This window comes from Pygoscelis adeliae, unplaced genomic scaffold (genome assembly GCF_000699105.1).
Source record: "Pygoscelis adeliae isolate BGI_AS28 unplaced genomic scaffold, ASM69910v1 Scaffold11, whole genome shotgun sequence".
NCBI classification, from domain to species: Eukaryota; Metazoa; Chordata; class Aves; order Sphenisciformes; family Spheniscidae; genus Pygoscelis; species Pygoscelis adeliae.
In genome coordinates this window covers 1,978,331-1,997,551 of record NW_008824059.1, presented here as the reverse complement: position 1 = coordinate 1,997,551, position 19,221 = coordinate 1,978,331, and the positions used below count along the sequence as shown (strand labels likewise).

The 19,221-nt window shown below is 46.9% G+C and overlaps 1 protein-coding gene across 1 annotated transcript; it reads right to left on the bottom strand.

Annotated features, from left to right (window-relative positions):
- Positions 1 to 11,826: 11,826 nt before the first annotated feature.
- Positions 11,827 to 18,521, bottom strand: LOC103925368 (protein SCO1 homolog, mitochondrial). Its single transcript, XM_009334076.1, has 5 exons — positions 18,512 to 18,521; positions 18,180 to 18,377; positions 17,164 to 17,256; positions 16,936 to 17,051; positions 11,827 to 12,784 (listed from the first exon to the last, which is right to left on the bottom strand). Exons 1-5 carry the CDS (start codon positions 18,519 to 18,521, stop codon positions 12,656 to 12,658), a joined length of 546 nt encoding a protein of 181 aa, XP_009332351.1. The 3' UTR covers positions 11,827 to 12,655.
- Between the last annotated feature and the right edge of the window lie 700 nt (positions 18,522 to 19,221).

Here is a 19,221-nt window from a genome sequence, read left to right as displayed (position 1 = left end):
TGGTCCACCACATTTTGATTCAGGCGCCTGTGGCCCGGGACCAAGGGTTTAGCTGCACACCCATGTTCAGAGCGATGGGCCCCTTTAATAGACATCTTTACAAATGTGAACAAAATGCAGTAAAAATATAAACTAAGTTAAGAAATGATGTGGTGCAAAGGAAGAGATCAGTGGATGAGGAGGGACGTCTTACCTTCTCATGAGCCTGTATCTAACACAGAGACTCTCAGGAGCCATCGTTTCTGCTGCGAGCTGGTGCGGCACAGAGGCGACGGTGCTGTCAGCAGCCCGGAGGGTGGCTGCCGGACAGTCTTCAAGCCGGCACTGTCCCTCCACTGTTGCAGGGCACCCGGAGCCAACGTGAGCACCAACGTGAGCAGGTCAGTGTACGCAGTGGGGGTACTGGGCCTTTCTGAAAACAATCTGGTCTTATGTGTGGCTGGAACTGACTCCAGTGATGGCTCAGGTCTAATTAAGGAGCTTATAAGTAAATCTGCTGGGTTTTTTCTCAGAAATAAAAACTATCTAGAAATGAGCACTCTAAGAAAGCCGGAGGCTAGTGTCACACCTTCTTCTGCACTGCAGCTCTGCATTACAGCTGCTATTTCAAAAGTCCCAGGTACTAAAACCAACTGGAATAAAGTATACAGATTATACATGCATCAAACTGCAACTAAGCTAAATTATCACTGCAGCTAAGTGTTTTCTGACACAACGAATGGTGCTCATTGCTGCCTTCCTCCTAATGTTCACCAGCTTCTGGTTTCAATTACTTTCAGCTTTCTTGAATATAAAAGGACTGGGCTGACCTCTTTCCTGCCAGATGTCTACAGTGAAAGTTTTCATGAAGAGTTCAGCAAAATAAATCCATGATTTCTGGGACCGAGGCTTGGAGCCTGTGCACTGCAGGGAGCTGCAGCGCGCACACTGCGCACACGCACAGCCAAGAGCAGGCCCAGATCTTTTCAACAGGGGGAAATAGACCCAAAACCAACATGAAGACCATAGAGTCAGTGCCAATACCAGACGGTGCCACGCTGGTCTCCCTGCAAAGCCCTTCTCTCCGATTTGGTCCCTAAGATCATCCAACCCAGAGCACCAACCTGGGACCTAGCATGGGGAACAAATCACCCACTAATCACCCAGCCCTCCTCCAGAGACCTCACAGTGTCTCCACCATGCTCTGGGGTTGCCCTTCTTTTTCCAGGGACACCTCCCAGGCTGATGAGGGGCCTCTGTGCCTCACTTCATGGACCAGGCTTGGGTGCGGGGGGTAGGGCGCATACTCCTGAGTCAGGGGGATAGCCCAGAACAGCTCCCCATGCATGGGGTGGGCAAGGGAACAGTGCCAGGTCTCCTCTGCCCTGCAGCCAGCAGGACCTGACCAGGCGAGAGGCCCATCAGCTGGCTGAGGCTGAACACAAGAGTCATGGCTGGCGGCGAGGCATCTGCTGCATCTGTCCCAGCAACTGGTGGGAAGACCCAGGAAGGGCTGCAGGGACCACAGTTTGCTAGAAGACCTACAACAGTGCCCACCCGGGGTGCTGGTTACTGCAACGTGCCCCCAGTAGGTATGGAAAATGAGAGGGCCAAATCCCAGCAAATTACACCTCAAGCTCCACAGTTACAACATGAGGGCTCCCGCGTAACCCTAACCATGACGAAGAAATGTCTAAGCACAAGCAGGTCATTTCAGAGGACGTGGGAGCCAAGGGTGTTACACAGACTGGGCAACATTCATTCCCAATATTTTCTTATAAAAGAAAAGGATGCTTATTTCTTGGCCTCACAAGAGCTGGATAAGGAAAAGCAGCCTTTTTGTTGTTGAGTGCCTGGATCTCCTTTCTTAGCTCAGAGCTCTGGAGTCCTTGCTCCTCTGGACTCAGTGCTACTTGTGTGCAGGGCCACCCTGCCTCTCCCCCACCACCACGCAGTCAGAGGCAGTGCCAGTAGATTGCTCCTGTGAACGGGCCAACTGCACATGGCGTTGGGACAAGGGGGCTGCTGCCTCACAACAGGGTACAAGATTGCCCCTTGTGAAAAAGCACTGACACCATCCCACCACAGCCAGGACTGCCACAAGCTCTGCTGCTTGGTGTTTGGGCAGGCATGAAATGATGTCCCAGGAAAAGATGAGATTTAGGGTGAGTCCCAGGCCAGCAATACCCTGTTTCAGCTTCTCACAGGCTCTGGACAGTGAAACACCCTTCTTTACCACCAAAACCTTCCTAGGACACTGCAGAAAGGCTCCAGGGCACACATGTAGATGCACATCTACTTGCAAACAGCCCTGGGGAACAGCAGCTGCAGCATGTTGCTCCATGCTGCCAACATCATTTGCAGACACAGAGCTGTCCTGAGGTGAAGGTCACAAGGGTGCTATCACAGCGAGCTGCATTGCCTTGCAAGGCCCTCTGGTCCTGGCGTTGCCAGGGAGCTTTTATTACTGCCCTTCATTCAGATAAGGGCACTCATGGCTCGATATACCCCCACAAATTAAAGGTGGATTTACTGGTTGGTGTCTATCTATTTTTGCACAAAGAACTTCGGGAGAACAAGGAGGTTTTGTAAGCTGTAGCTGAGTAAGTTTCCTGGCATGCTGAAAGAACCTGCTTTATTAAACTAGTAATACACAGCTTAAAACACGGAATGAGCTGGCTCTTGCACAGAGAGAGAAGCAATCATTCCTGCCCAGCACAGATCCTCGTACTCCCAGGAACATGTACAACTGATGCAGAGCTGCTAGAAGTCAGGGGCTAGATACTCCACGGCAGCAGAGCTTGCTTTAAAAAAATCATTTTCCGTTTGAACCAAACCAAACCTTCTGAATTCTCTTCTAGGGGAGAAACAGTTAGCTTTTTGCTTTTCTTTTTAGGCCACCAAACCTAAGAGCAATCCAGTAAAACAGACCTGCTTATCAGTTAACATCTAATAGCAAGGACTGTGGCCATTCCCCCCGTAGCACAGCCCAGAACATCTGCTTCACGAAGTATATGCCCACTGCCCCAAGGCTACGGAGTTCCTGTGCAGCCCCAGCACACACTGTCCCGGAGCCCCAGCTCCTGGGTCTATCCAGGTGAGCACCCCACGCCAGCAGCAGGGACTGGAAAGCCTTGGCTGCAACCGGCAACCTCAGTCAGTGCATCATGGCAGGCTGTTCATAGCTCTGTTTGACCCCTCAGCAGTCCGCACATGGCTTGTTTTACCTGACTGAAGGTACATACTGATTTGCAGCTAGGTGGTAAAGAGCCCAACTCAATGCTCAGCCTTCAGCTCCATCCTGTAGTTCACCAAAGAGCATGTGAGACCGCTGATTCATCCCACAGTCCTGGCTACAGGCTGATGGGAGCACATCTTCATAACGTGGGGCGAGTGCTTGGACCACACAAGTCTGATGAAGTGAGAAAAGGCTCAGAAAATGTAGGTATCTGCAAAGTTACTGGAGAAAGGGAGAAAGAGCTATAGTATCTCAAACCACACATAGACTTGACCCAAGATAAGGATGAGGAAGACTTGCTTTCTTCCTCAGGCTGCTAATAGCTAACAAGCAGCAAGTACTAAATGGTTCTGGGTGGCTGCAGGAGGATGCTAAGTTTCAGCCAGCTTTCTTCAATGGCCAGACATCTTTGCCACTGAAGCTCAGTGCCACCGGCTGCAGTTTCTGAAGGACTGCCACGACAACAGCCTCATTGTACCACAGCTTGCAGTGCTGGCCAACAATGCTCTTCAGTCTGTCATTGCCAAAATACCGCCAAGCAGGGCTGGCTGTAGCATTTCTATCAGCACTAAGGAGCCTGAACCCTGAATGCTTTAGGAGCCCCAGTCTCCATCGGCTGAACCCCTGTGTGAGCAGCACAACACTGCTCACCCCAGGGGAGGGGGTCAGGGAAAAGCAATAAGGCTGGGAAGAGCCTGGAGGGATGCAGGGTGTGTGGCAGCCACAGGGGAGGAGACAGGAGCAGAGTGACAGCCACACAGCCAGGTGTCAGCTCATGTGCCCACCTCTCTTCCATGCACCCCACTGTTGCCCCCAAGTCTGCCCCATCCCTTGGCCTCATGCCAGCATTTTTATGCCCTCTGCACAACCTGCTCTAGCCTGTACTTAGCCTGCTGTGCTTGCAGCAACCTCCCTGCTCCCTCCCTGTACCCCCAATACCCGGGAAGAGGGACCTGATACACAAAGGCAGCTTCCAATCAAGGAGCCACTGCAACAAGCACAGAAGAGCTGTCCTGAGCTCTGCAGCCCTCTTCCCTGTCCTCTCTCACTGTCATTGCAGCTTGCCCCTGAGTCAAGCTGGCTGGTTCATGCTCTGGAGTGCCTTGGGAGCACTCCTGAGGTTGTCTTTGTCTCACAGAAGGTGCTGGTACAAACCTGTGCTGAATGGAGCGTGCCTGGTGACTGCTCAGCCAGCAATCCAGGAGCACCCTGCAGGCCCCAGGCTAGCAAGCTCCTAGTCAAGAGACCCATCAACCCCTGGAAGCACAAGGGCCCAGCTGGCACCATCAGGAAGCATTTGCTGAATGCAAGTGGTCAAGGAAGATGACTGATGTCTGTGGATGTGGAGCCTACCAGGATATTGGTAGGCTACCTTGTTTCCAGACAACAGAAATGTCTATTTTTCCTCCCTCGTGTGAGTTATTCCATCAGATGGGGAGTTTGTTTGGAGGCAGCAGGTAAGTCCAGCGCTGTGGGAAATACCTGCCCTGGAATTGTCCTGGATGGTCCCTCCAGGGCACAGCCGGCTGCTCCGGCTGGGGACAGTCACGAGTGATTAAAGACACTACCATCATTGAGATACACCACGCGACTGTAGCCAAAGCACTGTGTGAACACATATGACCCAGGTAGTCCTCACCACCCAAGCTCAAGGCACAGGCTGAAGCAGGAGATCCACTCCAAAAGCACCTGGCTCCATGCTGGGGCATAGCTCGAGCTCAATACCAGTGGAGAGCAGAGCTGCTCAGCAACTCCTGGCCAAAACAAGCTTCTTCGAAATGAACGCTGAGGACCAGGCACCGACCTGTCAGGCCAGGAAGCCACGTCCTCTCTGCTGCACTCGCCTGCTCTGGGCACAGGCGAGCTCATCAGCTGCAGCGCACACAGTTTCAGAGCTGGGGAGCAGATAAATTCCCACGTCACAGGCCATTTGATCCAGGTCAATTCCCCTTAGATCAAAACTGGATTTGGACTGAGCCCTTTTGGCTATCGTGGCAGGCACATGGAGTATTTTCACACTGGCAGTACACGTGACAGAGTATGGAAAAATAACACCCGATTTGGATTTTGCCCTGTTGACTGTGGACCGATGCCCAGTCTGGCTCCCGCATCCTCTCAAGAGACACCAGCCAAGATAAGGGCTTGCTTTCCTGATAGGTTTCTTTTTTAAGTGCAGAAGAAAAAATTTCAATGAAGAGAGAAAAGAAACACAGAAATGTCTTTGGAGCACATTTCTGGGCACATACAAGAGACAGTGACTGGGAACAGTGTGGATTTACTAAGAGGTCAATCACATCTGACCATCCCGATTGCCTTTTATGATAAAATGATCAGATCCGTGGATGTGGGGAGAGCAGTGGATGCTGCCCAACCTCAGCTCCCAAAACTATCTGCCACGATGTTCTTGGGTCCAAGCTAGGAGTTTATGGTCTGGACAAGTGGGCAACTAGATAGGCAAAGAACCTGGCTGGGCAATGAGACTGAGAGGATAGCTGTTAATGGGTCACATGCATGGGTCAGTCCTGGGAGTTTTCCTGTTTAACACCTTTATCAATGACCTGGCAGAGTCAACAACAGACTTGCTTATGAAGTTTGCAGATGGCAACATAGCGAGGGGAGCAGCTGATACCCTCTAGGTCAGAGCTGCCATCCAGAGGGACCAGACAGGCTGGAGGGATGTGCTAACAGGAACCTTATGAAGTTCAACAAGGACTAATGCAAAGTCCTGCACCCGGTAAGGAAAATGTCCTTACAAAAACACATGCTGGGAACTGACTGGCCAGGGGGCAGTTTGGGGAGAAGAATCTGAGGTCAAGATGGTCAGGGGCCTGGAGCCGGCCATTGCACAGAACACGAGGAGAGGCTGAGGGAACAGGGCTTGTTCAGCCTGGGAAGGAGAAGGCTTCAGGAGGACCTAACAGCAGCCGTCCAACACCTGTGAGGAGGTGATCAAGAAGATGGAGTCAGGCTCTTCACCTTGGTGCACGGTGAAAGAACAAGAGTTAAAAAGCTGGTTGAAATGAGAAGTTCAGACTGGATATAAAGAAAAATATTCGCTCTAGTGGGAAACAGTTTTTTACTCATCTAGAGAGGTTGCACAGCCTCCGTCCTTGGAGGTTTTCAAGTCCTAGCTGTTTAAAGCCTTGAGCAACCTGGTCTGACCCCATAGCTGCCCCTACTTTGAGCAGGAGGTTGGACTACAGACCTCCTGAGGTTCCTTCCCATCTGAGTTATTCCATGATCTGGACTGCAAATGCAACATGAGGCTCTGCAGACATTTAATGCCACAGCCTCTGTACCTCTTCAGTCCCTGGCTCTGCCCGTGATGGTGGTAGGAACATCCCTAAAATGGTCAGCTTCAGCCATGTGGTTTAAGTATCACTCATTAGTTCAGCTCCTCCATGGGCTACATGCACAGCACACAAGGAATGCATTACCTCCCTTGGGTGGACAAATGGAGCTCCCCCTCATTCCTCAGACATCTTGTCACTAGTCCCCAGCCTGGGATGGCATCAGCTCTGCAGTCAGTATTACAGATGCCAGCCACTCTGAAGAGGGGCTATTTTCCGCCAGTGTTTTACAGGACAAGTAGGCTGGGGCTGAGTGTGGTGCGGGCACACACAGCAATGCTCTGCAGATTGGCCTCTGCCAGGCTTGCGCTCTATCGTCCGTCTGTCCGCGGGGTACCCAGGGGGCCCCATTTGCCCGAGGGAACAGAGGTTCACCTTCACAGCACCAGACTCCAACAAATTTGGTTCCCAAGTGAAACCTGCAGTCCGGTAAAGTTTCCACAGGGGAGACCCGCTTCGGCAGCCAGGCACCCCTCGGCCCCAGTCCAGCACCCGGCACAGCGAACAGCAAGGAGTCCTGTCGTAAACTGTCCCCTGCCAGACCTGAGCTCCCTCTTTGTGGGCCAGGCACTGCACTCTGGGCTACAGGGCATTTGGGAACTATGAGTACAGGTGGAATTTGTTCTACTGAAGAAATACTGGACATCCACTAACAAACGGTCTCCGACCCCCTCAGCATATTCCCTTTCCCCCACTAGATATCCACCCCACGAACAGCTCTGCCTGCTCCTGCTGAGCATTCAGCACAGCCCCTGGTCCTCCTGAACAGGCAGGGAATACAGCTGTGCTCCCTGCTGTCACCAAGGCAGGGCAGTGAAAGCCTAACAGTTGCCTAAACAACAGATTTTTTTTCTCTTTCTTAAAAACAAACAAAAAAACCCCGAAAAAAAACCCCTCACTTCCAAAGAAAGTTTCCCTCCTGGGAAAGGCCGAGGGAAAAGAGACGGGCAGCGTCAATCTGAGAGGCAGAAAGAAGCAGGACATCAGCTGCTCCCACTGCCAGGAGGCAAGGCACGTGCTCCAGTGCTGCGACATGGCCCATGGGCCGGTCCCTCCATCCTAAATCTTTCTGTGCCCTTCCCACAGGCGCCCCAGTCTGCCACAAGCTTCCCGTGTCAGCTGGCTCTGCCTTTCAGGACACATAAAAACAAGTTAAAGGACATGACATTTATGCCAAAACATTTGGGAGAAGACAGAAATCTTACATTTGTCTCTGTAGCAGGAGTCAGCTGCAAATTAGCTTTAGGGAAATAAATGTAGATAGGGTGATCCTTGACACGCTGCAGCCCACAGGCTTTGTACCAAGTTTGCAGAGCCTCGAGAGAGAGGCTTGGCAGGCTCGCCTCGTCCGAATTTCTACTGACTTCTACTTTGTTTTAACTTGGCTTAGCTATAATACCAATTTTTTCTTCTAAACAGGTGGTTCTGACTAATTTTATTTTTACTTACCATTGCTTCATACAACCCTAGTTTTACAGAGATTGTACTCTGCGCAGAATAAGGTATTTGTCACTAACACACTGATGCAATATAGAGTCATAGAATCATAGTTTGGGTCAGAAGGGACCTTTAAAGGTCATCTAGTCCAACCCCCCTGCTGTGGGCAGGGACATCTTCAACTAGAGCAGGTTGCTCAGAGCCCCGTCCAGCCTGACTTTGAACGTTTCCAGGGATGGGGCATCCACCACCTCTCTGGGCAACCTGTGCCAGTGCTTCACCACCCTCAGCATAAAACATTTCTTCCTTATATCTAGTCTAAATCCAATACTTAAGCCCCCTTTAAGTACTGACAGGCTGCAATAAGGTCTCCCCGAAGCCTTCTCTTCTCCAGGCTGAACAACCCCAACTCTCTCAGCCTTTCTTCATAGCAGAGGTGTTCCATCCCCCTGATCATTTTCGTGGCCCTCCTCTGGACCCGCTCCAACAGGTCCATGTCTTTCTTATGCTGAGGGCTCCAGAGCTGGACTTTAATCACTGTCTTGTCTCAATGCCATTAATGCTGCGATAGGAAATAGTGAAGCTAGACTATAATGAACTGCCTGGGATCTAGATAGATTTGTCATATCAGTGTTCAATGTTGCAGCAGAATAATAAATGTCTAATTAGAATCCAACTTCAGTATATAGCACTTTGGTAGAGAATGCCTCTCATTGACCACTGCTTAAACACGAATGTTGAAAGAACAGATGGAAGATAAAGAAATAAGGGGAAAATGTACTTCTGTTGCCCCGACCCAGGGGCAGGACCTTGCACTTGGCCTTGTTGAACCTCATGAGGTTCACACAGGCCCACTTCTCAAGCTTGTCCAGGTCCCTCTGGATGGCATCCCGTCCCTCTGGCGTGTCGACCACACCACTCAGCTTGGTGTCATCTGCCAACTTGCTGAGGGTGCGCTCGATCCCACTGTCTATGTCATTGATGAAGATATTAAACAGTACCGGTCCCAATACGGACCCCTGCGGGACACCACTTGTCACTGATCTCCATCTGGACATTGAGCCATTGACCACTACCCTCTGGATGCGACCATCTAACCAATTCCTCACCCTTTACCGGACAGTCCACCCATCAAATCCATACCTCTCCAGTCTAGAGAGGAGGATGTGGGGGACCATGTCAAAGGCCTTACAGAGGTCCAGATAGATGACATCTGTAGCCCTTCCCGTGTCCACTGATGTAGTCACTCCATCAATATATATATTGATATATAAATAAATACAAGCCTGATATGACAACAGAGACCTTGAGAAGTGCACACAAAGGATGCTGTGTAGAGAAGTACAGTTATGGGATGATAACAGATGGGGCAGAGGCTTGGCCCTGGAGACTCCACAGCCACAAACAATTCACAAGTGGTCAAATAAAGAAATACAGTACTGAAGATGTCACCCCTGAAAACCAGTTTGTCCAGAGACCAAGTATCCAATGTATGTAAAAATGCAAGAGAGATGTAACGTGGAGCCACACAATGGAAAAAAGGGAGCATCTTGTGGTACAACTGACTTCATTACAGAGCCAGTTTTTCTTGCACAGATATGAGAGGTGAGCAGTAGGTGTTTAATGGCAATGTACTGTTATCCAGCAATCCTTCAGGAACAGAGGTCAGTTTTTCACTATTTCTTTCCTGCTGCTAGTAACAACTCACCAGAACCTACTGAAGATCACTGTGCCAAGCAACCCATCTGCCTAGCCCCTCTCACGACGTTTTTGCACAAGTATCTCCTTTACATTAGTTAAACCCACTCCCTTTAAACCACCTCCTGCTGCAGAGCGTGCACATGCCCCTTCTATGCTTCCATTATATGCAAAACACCACCAGCACAGGGATTTAGGGGAAGACTCAAGGAAACTGCCACGCTTTTCACACATGCTCCCCTGTGAAAAAATGGAGGGGCAGTAAGAGACCCCAAACACAAAGGGAGGTCTTGGTCCCAGGAGGCTGCACACTGGCATGGCAGGGAGAAACCCCACATGGCATGATACACAATCCTGGCATTTCGGTGACTGCTGCTGACGGAGATCCCCCACACCGCCAGAAGAGACGGGTCCCCAGGCCAAGTCCTGTTCCTGGCACAGGCTACCGCACACGTCAATTTGAACCACTCCTCTACTCAGTGGTCAGTTAAGTAAAATGGGTCTTAAATAAATACATCCTCTCTCTCCCTTAGACCCACGATCAACCTGCTGCATTTTTAGCTTTGAAATATTGCCTCTTTCCCATTGCTTTTGGAAGATAGATATGGCTGAAAAACACGTATTATGAGTCTTTTCAGTCCTTGAAGATTCAATTCAGTATTAAAATTCATCTTTTCTCCACAGGGTATCTTAAGTGCTTGGGAGTAATCAAGGGAAGCACAAATAGACTTTAAAGAGGCCAACAAAGTATCCTCCCGGATCAGCTGCTCCATTTCTTAGTGACCTTCCCACCAGGTCTTCTACATCAGTATTTTCAAGAAACACAGAACAGAGAGGAATGGACTCTAATACAGAAGAGGCAGCAAGACAGGCAGGACAATTCCACCACCACCACCCCCCGTCAAGGAAAATATTCAGATTATTTCCGACTTGTTCAAAAAGGAAAAAAAGTATTTCCCCAATGGAAGTAAGGTAAATAAGAACTTGGGGACTTACAGCACGTGAGAGGGCATTAAAAAAAGCTGCACAGGCCTGCACTTCCAAACACTGTCTCCATTAGCAGTACTTGCTGCTAGTTTCTGTTTGTTACCAGTTAATAGGCACTTGTCCACTACAGATTGACCCTCTTGAATGGCCAGTGTTGGGCCACTGAGAAACATAATGGGATGGTATTTCAATGTTGCTTTTATCACAAGAGCGGGTAAATATAATTTACCACCTTCTATATCCTAATGCACTGTATTGCACAAGTCATCCTCAAAACAACTGCATCAGAAGTTCCAAAAGGAGATGATTTTCCCTAGTAAAGGTCACAATAAAAAAGGGAAAAAGACACACACTCATCTGGAGCAGGGAGGCTCAGAGCACTAAGTGAGTACAGTCTCAACAAGATAAATCTCATAGAAACACAGAAGTGCTGGTCGGAAGGGAGCTCCAGACGTCTCCAGTCCAGCTTCCCACAGGACTATCACCAGCAGGTCAAGCCATGGCCTGTCTTGTTTCAAAACAAACTGGTGCACAGCCAGCCCGACAAAGAAATGCAGAGCTAGTAGGTGCCAAAAGTCAGCTCTGTAAGGAAAGTTTTGAAAATAAATTACCTCCAGGATTGTGGGGAAAAATAAAAGGTGAGGAAAGGCTCTTTAGAAACAATGCTAACACTTGCAACCACTCCATGAAAATAAAATCATTATTGCCAGGGTGCCACTTATCACAGACACTAATATTATTGATAACACCTTGGATTTGACACATCCTCTAAATGATAGAAGACTTAAAGTGTGAAATTTCCTTTGGAAGCCTACTTCTAACTTCTAAAAAACTAACTTCCTTTTCAGCTGTTGAGTTTAATTTTACTAAGACACTTTTTAAAACTCTCCCTGTGAACTGATACAGAAAAATTCTTGCTGATCCTTTAAAACAGAACAAAAACCCTTTAAGCTATCTAGTATTTGAGAGGCAGGGGAAAAAAAAATTTTAAAAAAATTTGTATCTTGGAACTTCAGGAATCTTCCTTCCTTGACAGAGCTTTATCAGAAGAGTGCAGCCTTAGACATACTCTATCAAAGTAACCTTCCCAATACCCTCAGGAGGTCACCACAGTATATATAGGACAAAGATAAAATCTTTATTTTCAAATGCTGCACTGCATAAAATTTATCTGACTGACAGCCCTACGCATGGCCACAGACCCCCTTCATCCTCCCCACTTCACTATTCAGCATAGCACAATCAGGCTACCTATGCATAAAATCATTTAGACCAGAAGAAGAAATCTACTTGCAACCCATTACTCATTTCCTTGTAAGTTAACAGTGTTCACCAGGAAAAATCACCATGAAAAAAACATTTCATTTCTGCATTCAAAGGAAGAAGAGATCAGGCACGCTACACGGGCTGGTCCCATGCGTGGAAGCTGCTGATGCTTTCAGTGCTCTTCACCTTCTTAACCTTGATAAAGAAGTACTCTTAAGACTCTCCTGCTTATGATATTGTAACTGCCTCTCCCAGAAGGCAAAACAGTGCAGAAAAAAAGAAGGCAGAGGTCCTCTGAGAATGCCATGGCCCACATGGCTTTTCATCAAGTAATCATCCTCCTGCAGTGACCATCCTTCACCGATGTCTTGCCAAGAGATACCAATTAATTTTACCAGTGATACACATGTTCTTCCCAAATGAAAAGTGTTTTCCACTTTCTGCTCCCAAGAATGTTTCAGAGAAGTCCCAAACTTCATTCTGTAGCCTAGATCTTGCTGCAAATAATATCCATGGGGAAGGCTCCATAGAGATTTTTGATAATGGTATTTTGCAGAAGTATGGTTGCCTTTCGTATTTGGAAGAAAGGAGGCATGCGGTGACGGGATGTTACACTTGTATGCTTCCGCTTTAACTTCAATGCCCGATTACAGCCAAACCCACAGGTGATGTTCACATCAACCTTTGAAGACCTTGTGTTTTAGGATCTGTATTTTCTCATGTGTGCAGCAATAGAAGCAGAAATCTCAGTGCTCCTCTTATTCTGGCCATAATAGTCCACGAAGTCACCATCTGGCCCGAGGAGGTACATTATTATTGTGTGATCCACCTGTAAGAGAGCACATCGTGACTTGGTAAAAAAGATCACAGAATCATAGAATACCAGGTCGGAAGGGGCCTCAAGGATCATCTGGTCCAGCCTTTCTTGGCAAAAGCACGGCCTAGACAAGATGGCCCAGCACCCTGTCCAGACGAATCTTACAAGTGTCCAATGTTGGCGAATCCACCACTTCCCTGGGGAGATTATTCCAATGGATGATTGTTCTCATCATAAAAAATTTTCCTCTTGCGTCCAATCATAATCTCCCCAGGAGTAACTTGTACCCATTACCCCCCATCTTTTCCATGTGACTCCTTATAAAACGGGAGTCTCCATCTTCTTTGTAGCCACCCTTTAAATACTGGACCATCCTGCACATCTCTCAAAGTCAGCAGCAAGAGCATCCCGTTCAGCCTTTGGCTCAGCTGTCTGACAAGACTTCTCACCAAGAAGCTAAAGCAAGATAAGGAAAACCTCAGCATCACCTCAGCAACCTCTTCTTGTTTTATCCAAGAAAATAAATAGAGAAAACTAGTTGCATACTCAGAACGTGTGAAGGAGTATTTAAAGCAGACAAGTCTTCCCTAAGCTGCTGGCACCCTTCCTGCAGCACAGACAAGGCTGGGGCAAACCTGCGGGCTAATGGTCTTTCCCCCTCACTTTTCCCAGTTTCCCTGTACTTCTCATGATGCCTCACGACCCCCACAAGGTATTCAAGCTCATGCTGCTAATATGATGTAAATCCGATATAAACAGAGGTATTTCATTAAACCAAGTTCACTGTCAGTGCAAATGGGACCAAGAGCATCACTGGGACACGGGAGCTGCAGATAGAGGAGCTGGCAGATAGAGGAGCTGGCACAGAGGGAAATACGTGTGCTGGGAGGGAGCTCCCTCTGCTGTCCAAATTGAAATAACCTTAAACAATGTTCAAACAATTACTTGAACATTCAAGGTATTCCAATTTGATTTATATAAAAATTAACTCCACTGTAAGTTTATTTAAAATGCCACTGCGAGTACTGTCTGCATCTAACTGTGACAACATCTTTATGAGCAAACACAAAATACTGAAAATGGAGGTGATGAATCTGTGATTGCTCAAGTGACTATATCATCTCACTGCCACTAGAGAAAAAGAACTGAAATGTATTTATGCACTGAGAGTACAACTGTGTTTGAAATTAAGAAATCACATAAACATTTCCAGTACCACAAGCTAAAAGGATGCATTAAACTTAATGGCATTTCTGTCATTGAAAGAATGTTGTCAAAATTTTATTGAAGTGAGTTTAATTCAAATATTTTACTCTAGTTTCAAATTTTCAAGATAAGATCACAAAATCAAGTTGTAGGATTCCTTTTTTTAAGGAATCTGAATCACAATTTAGATCCTTCAACTGGAAACTAGGAAAAAAAAAAAAAGAAAAAGAAAAAAAACAAACCAGGTAGCCTGCTCAGAGCATCTTAACTCCCCAGCCTGTGAAAGATTAAATACAGTCAGGATGGAGTGCAGTTTGTGTGCAAAAGGCCACTGTTTTTCAAGCTGTGCCTGAAGCCTGCACTGTTGCCACTGTATGCACATAAGATCATCATTTGAGTTTCAATGCAATCTTGTAAACCACAGAATAAAACAAGTAAATTGGATATTCTGGCAGGGAGAATTATAAAATTGAGATTATTAAATAGGAACTAGTAATACTTGAAAAATTCAAACTTGAAAAATTCAAACAGATGTTTAGAAATTATAATTTCTAAATGCTCATCTCAATGTTCTTTTCAAGTCAAAACAAGCATCAAAGTTTAACTGGCTGCAGTGGACCTTTTCCTCTTCCCCACCTCCCAGCAGCCTGCAGAGGAAACAGAACCTGCTCCTGCACAAACATCAGTCTTAATCACCAACTGGCACGACAGGTCCATGCAAGACATAAAGAGGAAAAAAAACCCTTACTGGAAGAAGTGACAGAGTAGTAATTACCTGCATAAGTCTCAAGTAGGCACAAAACCAGCCTCAAGCTCTCCATCCCAGGTCTGCTGTTGCTGCTAGCCTCCTTCCATTTTGTTCCAGAGACCTGTGTCCTCTGGCCTTCCTGCCCTGAACACCGAGAGCTCACTGCCTCTCAAAACCAAGAGCCTATGACAAATCCTGAAGAGATGCAGGTATGCTCTTCCTCCTTGGCACCACATCGGGGGCTCCCAGGCTGCTCTCCTGCTCCCAGTTCACTGGCCTTTCTTCCTCACTGCCCCTCCCTTCTCTCAGACTCACAACCCTAGCACAGGCCAGCGGTATTGTCCCTGGATCCCTTCTCCTACTTCATTACATCTGTAGTTACATTCTCCAGCTCAGTTTCACCCTCCAGCCTTCATTGAAGGTGCTGTCATCTACAGTTATTTTCCTTGGCCGAACCCCTGTACTTTCCCTTCACAGCCATGCCAGAATCCAGGTGTGGTTTGCTAGCATCCACGTGTGGTTTACTTCATAAGGAGCAGCAGTCCTTCAGCTTTTCTGGCCTCTTTCCACCATCTCTCCTCAACTCCAGTTCACTCATTTAGTGTCAGATTCCACGATTTTTTTTCCCCTCTCCTGAGCAGGCATCCTTTGCCAATCCTGTTCCTATAACCTATTCTTGCATTTCCACCAGCCCCCTTTCATACATCTGATTTTAAGCAGTATCTTTAGATCAATTTCAGATTGACGCTAGATTAATTTAAATTGGTGTTGAATGTCTCCAGGAAGCTTCTCTCCTCCATTCAAATATAGTATCTTAGACTTCTGTAGCTATTGAGTTGCCACTTTAAGCGAAAAAGAGTTCTTGATCTCCCACTTCACACCCCTTTTAGTAACGTAGAGCAGTGCACATCACCAGTGTGATTCCATCTTCTCTTTACTGAGATCACGTGCTGCTCCTGCCGTTTCTTTCTAAGCACCACTTTTTTGTTCCACCAATCTTTTTGTCCATGTGGATAATTTATTTGCTGCAGTCAGGTGTTTTTTAAAAACAGATTAAGAATAGACAATACTGGATTAGACCAAAACCAATCTGCCTCAGCATCCTACCTCAAATAGTGGCCAACAATGGTTGCTTTAAAGAAGAGTATAGAACCAGCTCCAAAAATATGCTGTCTTCCTCTGTTAGCTCCCAGTTTCCAAACATTTTTAGCTCACAGGCTTCCTGAACTAGGTAAGATTTCTGTGCATTTCATAATCCTCAACAGATTGTTTTTTCCAAAGACTAACAAGTCTCCCTGTGGACTCCCATAAACTTCTACCATTTGCATCTGTAGTGAGGGATTCCACTTTTCATGTGCCCATTGCAACAAGAACTATCACCATTCCTTTTGAACCTGTTTTTAGTTTTCTCTGATGCCCTTAGTTCTTGTAATGAAGAAAAAAAAATGAAGATCATACAACGTGTATCCTCACTTGTCATATGACTTGTACCTACTTTACTCTTCCAGTCTGCTCAGGATGTGGCAAGTCAGGAAGGCCTTGGCAGCAGCTCTGAGCCCTATAACCAGTCCTATTCAATTCCAGAGAGTAAGATTTGACTACTCAGTTTATCCTCACTTAAACCTCAGTTTCCCCCTTCACACTATTACTCTACGTATTTTATTCCCCCTTAATTTAGCATTAACATGCTCTCTCTTCCAGGTCATTGGACACAGGAGGAAGATCCCCATAGTATCTGCAGGCAGACCTTGCATCATCCAAGTCTCTTGCCAGGAAGACCCTGCTCTTTGGTGTCAGTTTGGCAGGGAATGAGTTGTTACTCACTTTTACCTCTCATTTCTCCCTCTTCCTATTACCTTAATTCCCAGTTCCATTTTCACTTCGGAGCACATAGGAAAACAGCCAGACAGAAACATTACACAACAGAAAAAAGTTCAAATTACTGCCAGGCTTGCCAGCTCATATGCTATTCTGTATGCAGGCCTGGGATTGCACATTTTTAGAACATGTTTCAGTGAGGTTCTGAGTTTGTAAGAGGGCACCTTGATTCTGACTGAGACCTCTAAAACACAGCTTAACACATCGGTGCAACAGGGCTCTGTCATGCAGGACTTCAGCATAGATTGCAACAGCTGCCTTCCGATTTTAAAATCTATATGCTGCTCTTATCCAAAGTCTTTCATCAAGCAAAGGCCCTACATTTACTTACTATGTAATCATTGTCTTCATCTTTGGGACCTTCGCTATAATACACGCGGTAAGCTTTGGCCACTTGGTCAATCTGTGCCTTGGTACCAGTCAATCCGATCAGCTTCGGAGAAAATTCTAGATAGAAAGACGACATTTAGACATTTTAGTGAAAAGAATCCCATCAGAGTCTCCTTTTCAGTGCTCTATATTACATGCTATATGACATCGAGGAAGAAAACAGTAATACCTTTAACATATCTGGCAACAGCTTCTTCGTTGTCCCTCTCAGGATCAATGGTGATGAAGAGTGGGGTCAGATTAGGCAAAGATGGAATTCTATCTGTGACATTAATAATTATTATTTTTCTTAGAAAACTAAAAATCATTTCTCACCTCCCTTCAAACAAGCTCACAGCCAAGCTACCGTAACATCAACCCAAGCCCACCCTAAGTGACAAAAAAGGCCTTTTTGTGCAGCTTAATTTATGTAATTTGTGAATGAAGCAAACGCCACGAAATCCAACGCTCTCTGCTTGCGCTGGGTGCAGCTACACTTCCAGCCTCTCAGCTGGAGACCCTGCCCTCCTTAGGAGAGATGACAAATTGGCTCCGATGCAGAAAATGCCATGGCATGGGCATGATGCATGTATCAAAGCACAATGGTCGATACAACGAAAGTACGCCTGTGATGGTGGGGCGGGAGGATAGGTGAAGACACAATTCAGGCTCTTTTTCAGCCGTAGCCATAATTCTATTTTCTTCACTTTAGTCCACCCTCCCACTTGCTTGGTTACTATTATCCCTGCACCGTAACTCTTCAGGGCCTGCAGGCTGAGAAAACCACCTCTATCACACAGCCTTCCCCCAACCTCCACTCCACAGCACAGTCACTCTCAGAAGAGACTCTCACAGAGATTTGTCCTCAGAATGAATAAGATAAAAGGAAAAAAAACCCTAATACACCCCACGACCACTTCTTGGCAAAAATACAATGCAATGGCACCATTCCCTGTAACCTGCCACCATCATGTTTTATTACCAAGTCCCCTGCTGCGGAAAGATCAGTGCTGTCATGCTCTAAGTAGCAGATCCTAGCAGTAGGCAGATTGATGTATGTATCACTTAGCAATTAATTCAACTACTGAATAATAGTCAACAGCATTTTCTAAAAAAGATCATCAGTTATTACCATTTGTGATATTTTACCACAATAAACCTGGGCATCCCATAAAAGAGACCACTACGCCAACCAAATTCCCGTACCAATTTCATCTACCACTTCAATCATTTTCTCCAGTTCATCAGGACAGATGTCAGGGCAGTGTGTGAAGCCGAAGTAGATCAGCACCCACTGGCCAATGTAGTCCTTGCTGGTCTTGGGCTGTCCCTCATGGCTGACGAGTGAGAAGGGCCCTCCGAGCAGCGGTTTCCCAATGCCTCGGTTTCGTTCCTTCTCCAGCTCTACAAAAAACAAGAGGGTATCAAACGCACCCATGCCACAATCCACGCTGCTTCCCGGGCGAGCCTCAGAAGCAGTCGAGAGTCAGGCAACCTCGCAGAGTCACAGCCTAGGGTGTTGAAACATCAAGATCTACCAACGCCCATCGTGGACAAGACTTCCAAAAAGCATTCCATTTTGGGCAAAATCAAATATATCACTAAACTCCTTTGAAACATAATAATCTCTTTCATTGTAATCCGATTTTATTTTTATTTAAAAAAAAGAGAAAGGAAAAAAAGGAGAAAGACAGGTGCATGGCTTGGTGTGAAACAGAAAAATTAGCATCCTTTGCAAATTGAACATATCCTAAAAACTGTAACATCTCTGATTTTCAACATTAAAAGGTGAAAATGAAACACGTAGGCATTTACTGTAGGACAGGGAAAGGCACGCATATGCTACACAGAGAAAAACCAACGTGCACAGAAAACCCCACTTCCGTGTCTGTGCTGCACTGACTGGCAGCAGCGTGCATAATCAAATGCAACTATTCCGACAGCAAAGGCATATTTAAGAATTTTAAAACGCTTAACCTTGAAGTTTTTTTGAATTTTTGAAAATTTTCTGTGGCACTTACACACACACAGGCACGACGTGGCACTGTGCGAAGCATGACGTGATTCAGCGGGATGCCGAAGTGGGCAATATACATCTGAACACAAAAAGTACATCATCTGAACACAAAACACGACACTCCTGCTGGCCCTCCCGCCCGGCCGCACGCTGGCAGCCCAGGCCGGGTCCCGCCGAGGCAGCGCGGCCTCCCCAGAGGCGGGGCAGGGCCCGGCCCCACCGGCCCCCACC

Excerpts from the sequence above, each read along its gene's own strand:
- LOC103925368 (XM_009334076.1), bottom strand. Across the intron at positions 17,052-17,163 it reads TGTTGCCAGATATGTTAAAG|AATTTTCTCCGAAGCTGATC; the intron begins GTATTACTGTTT and ends CTTTCTATCTAG. Across the intron at positions 12,785-16,935 it reads ATGAAGACAATGATTACATA|GTGGATCACACAATAATAAT; the intron begins GTAAGTAAATGT and ends GCTCTCTTACAG.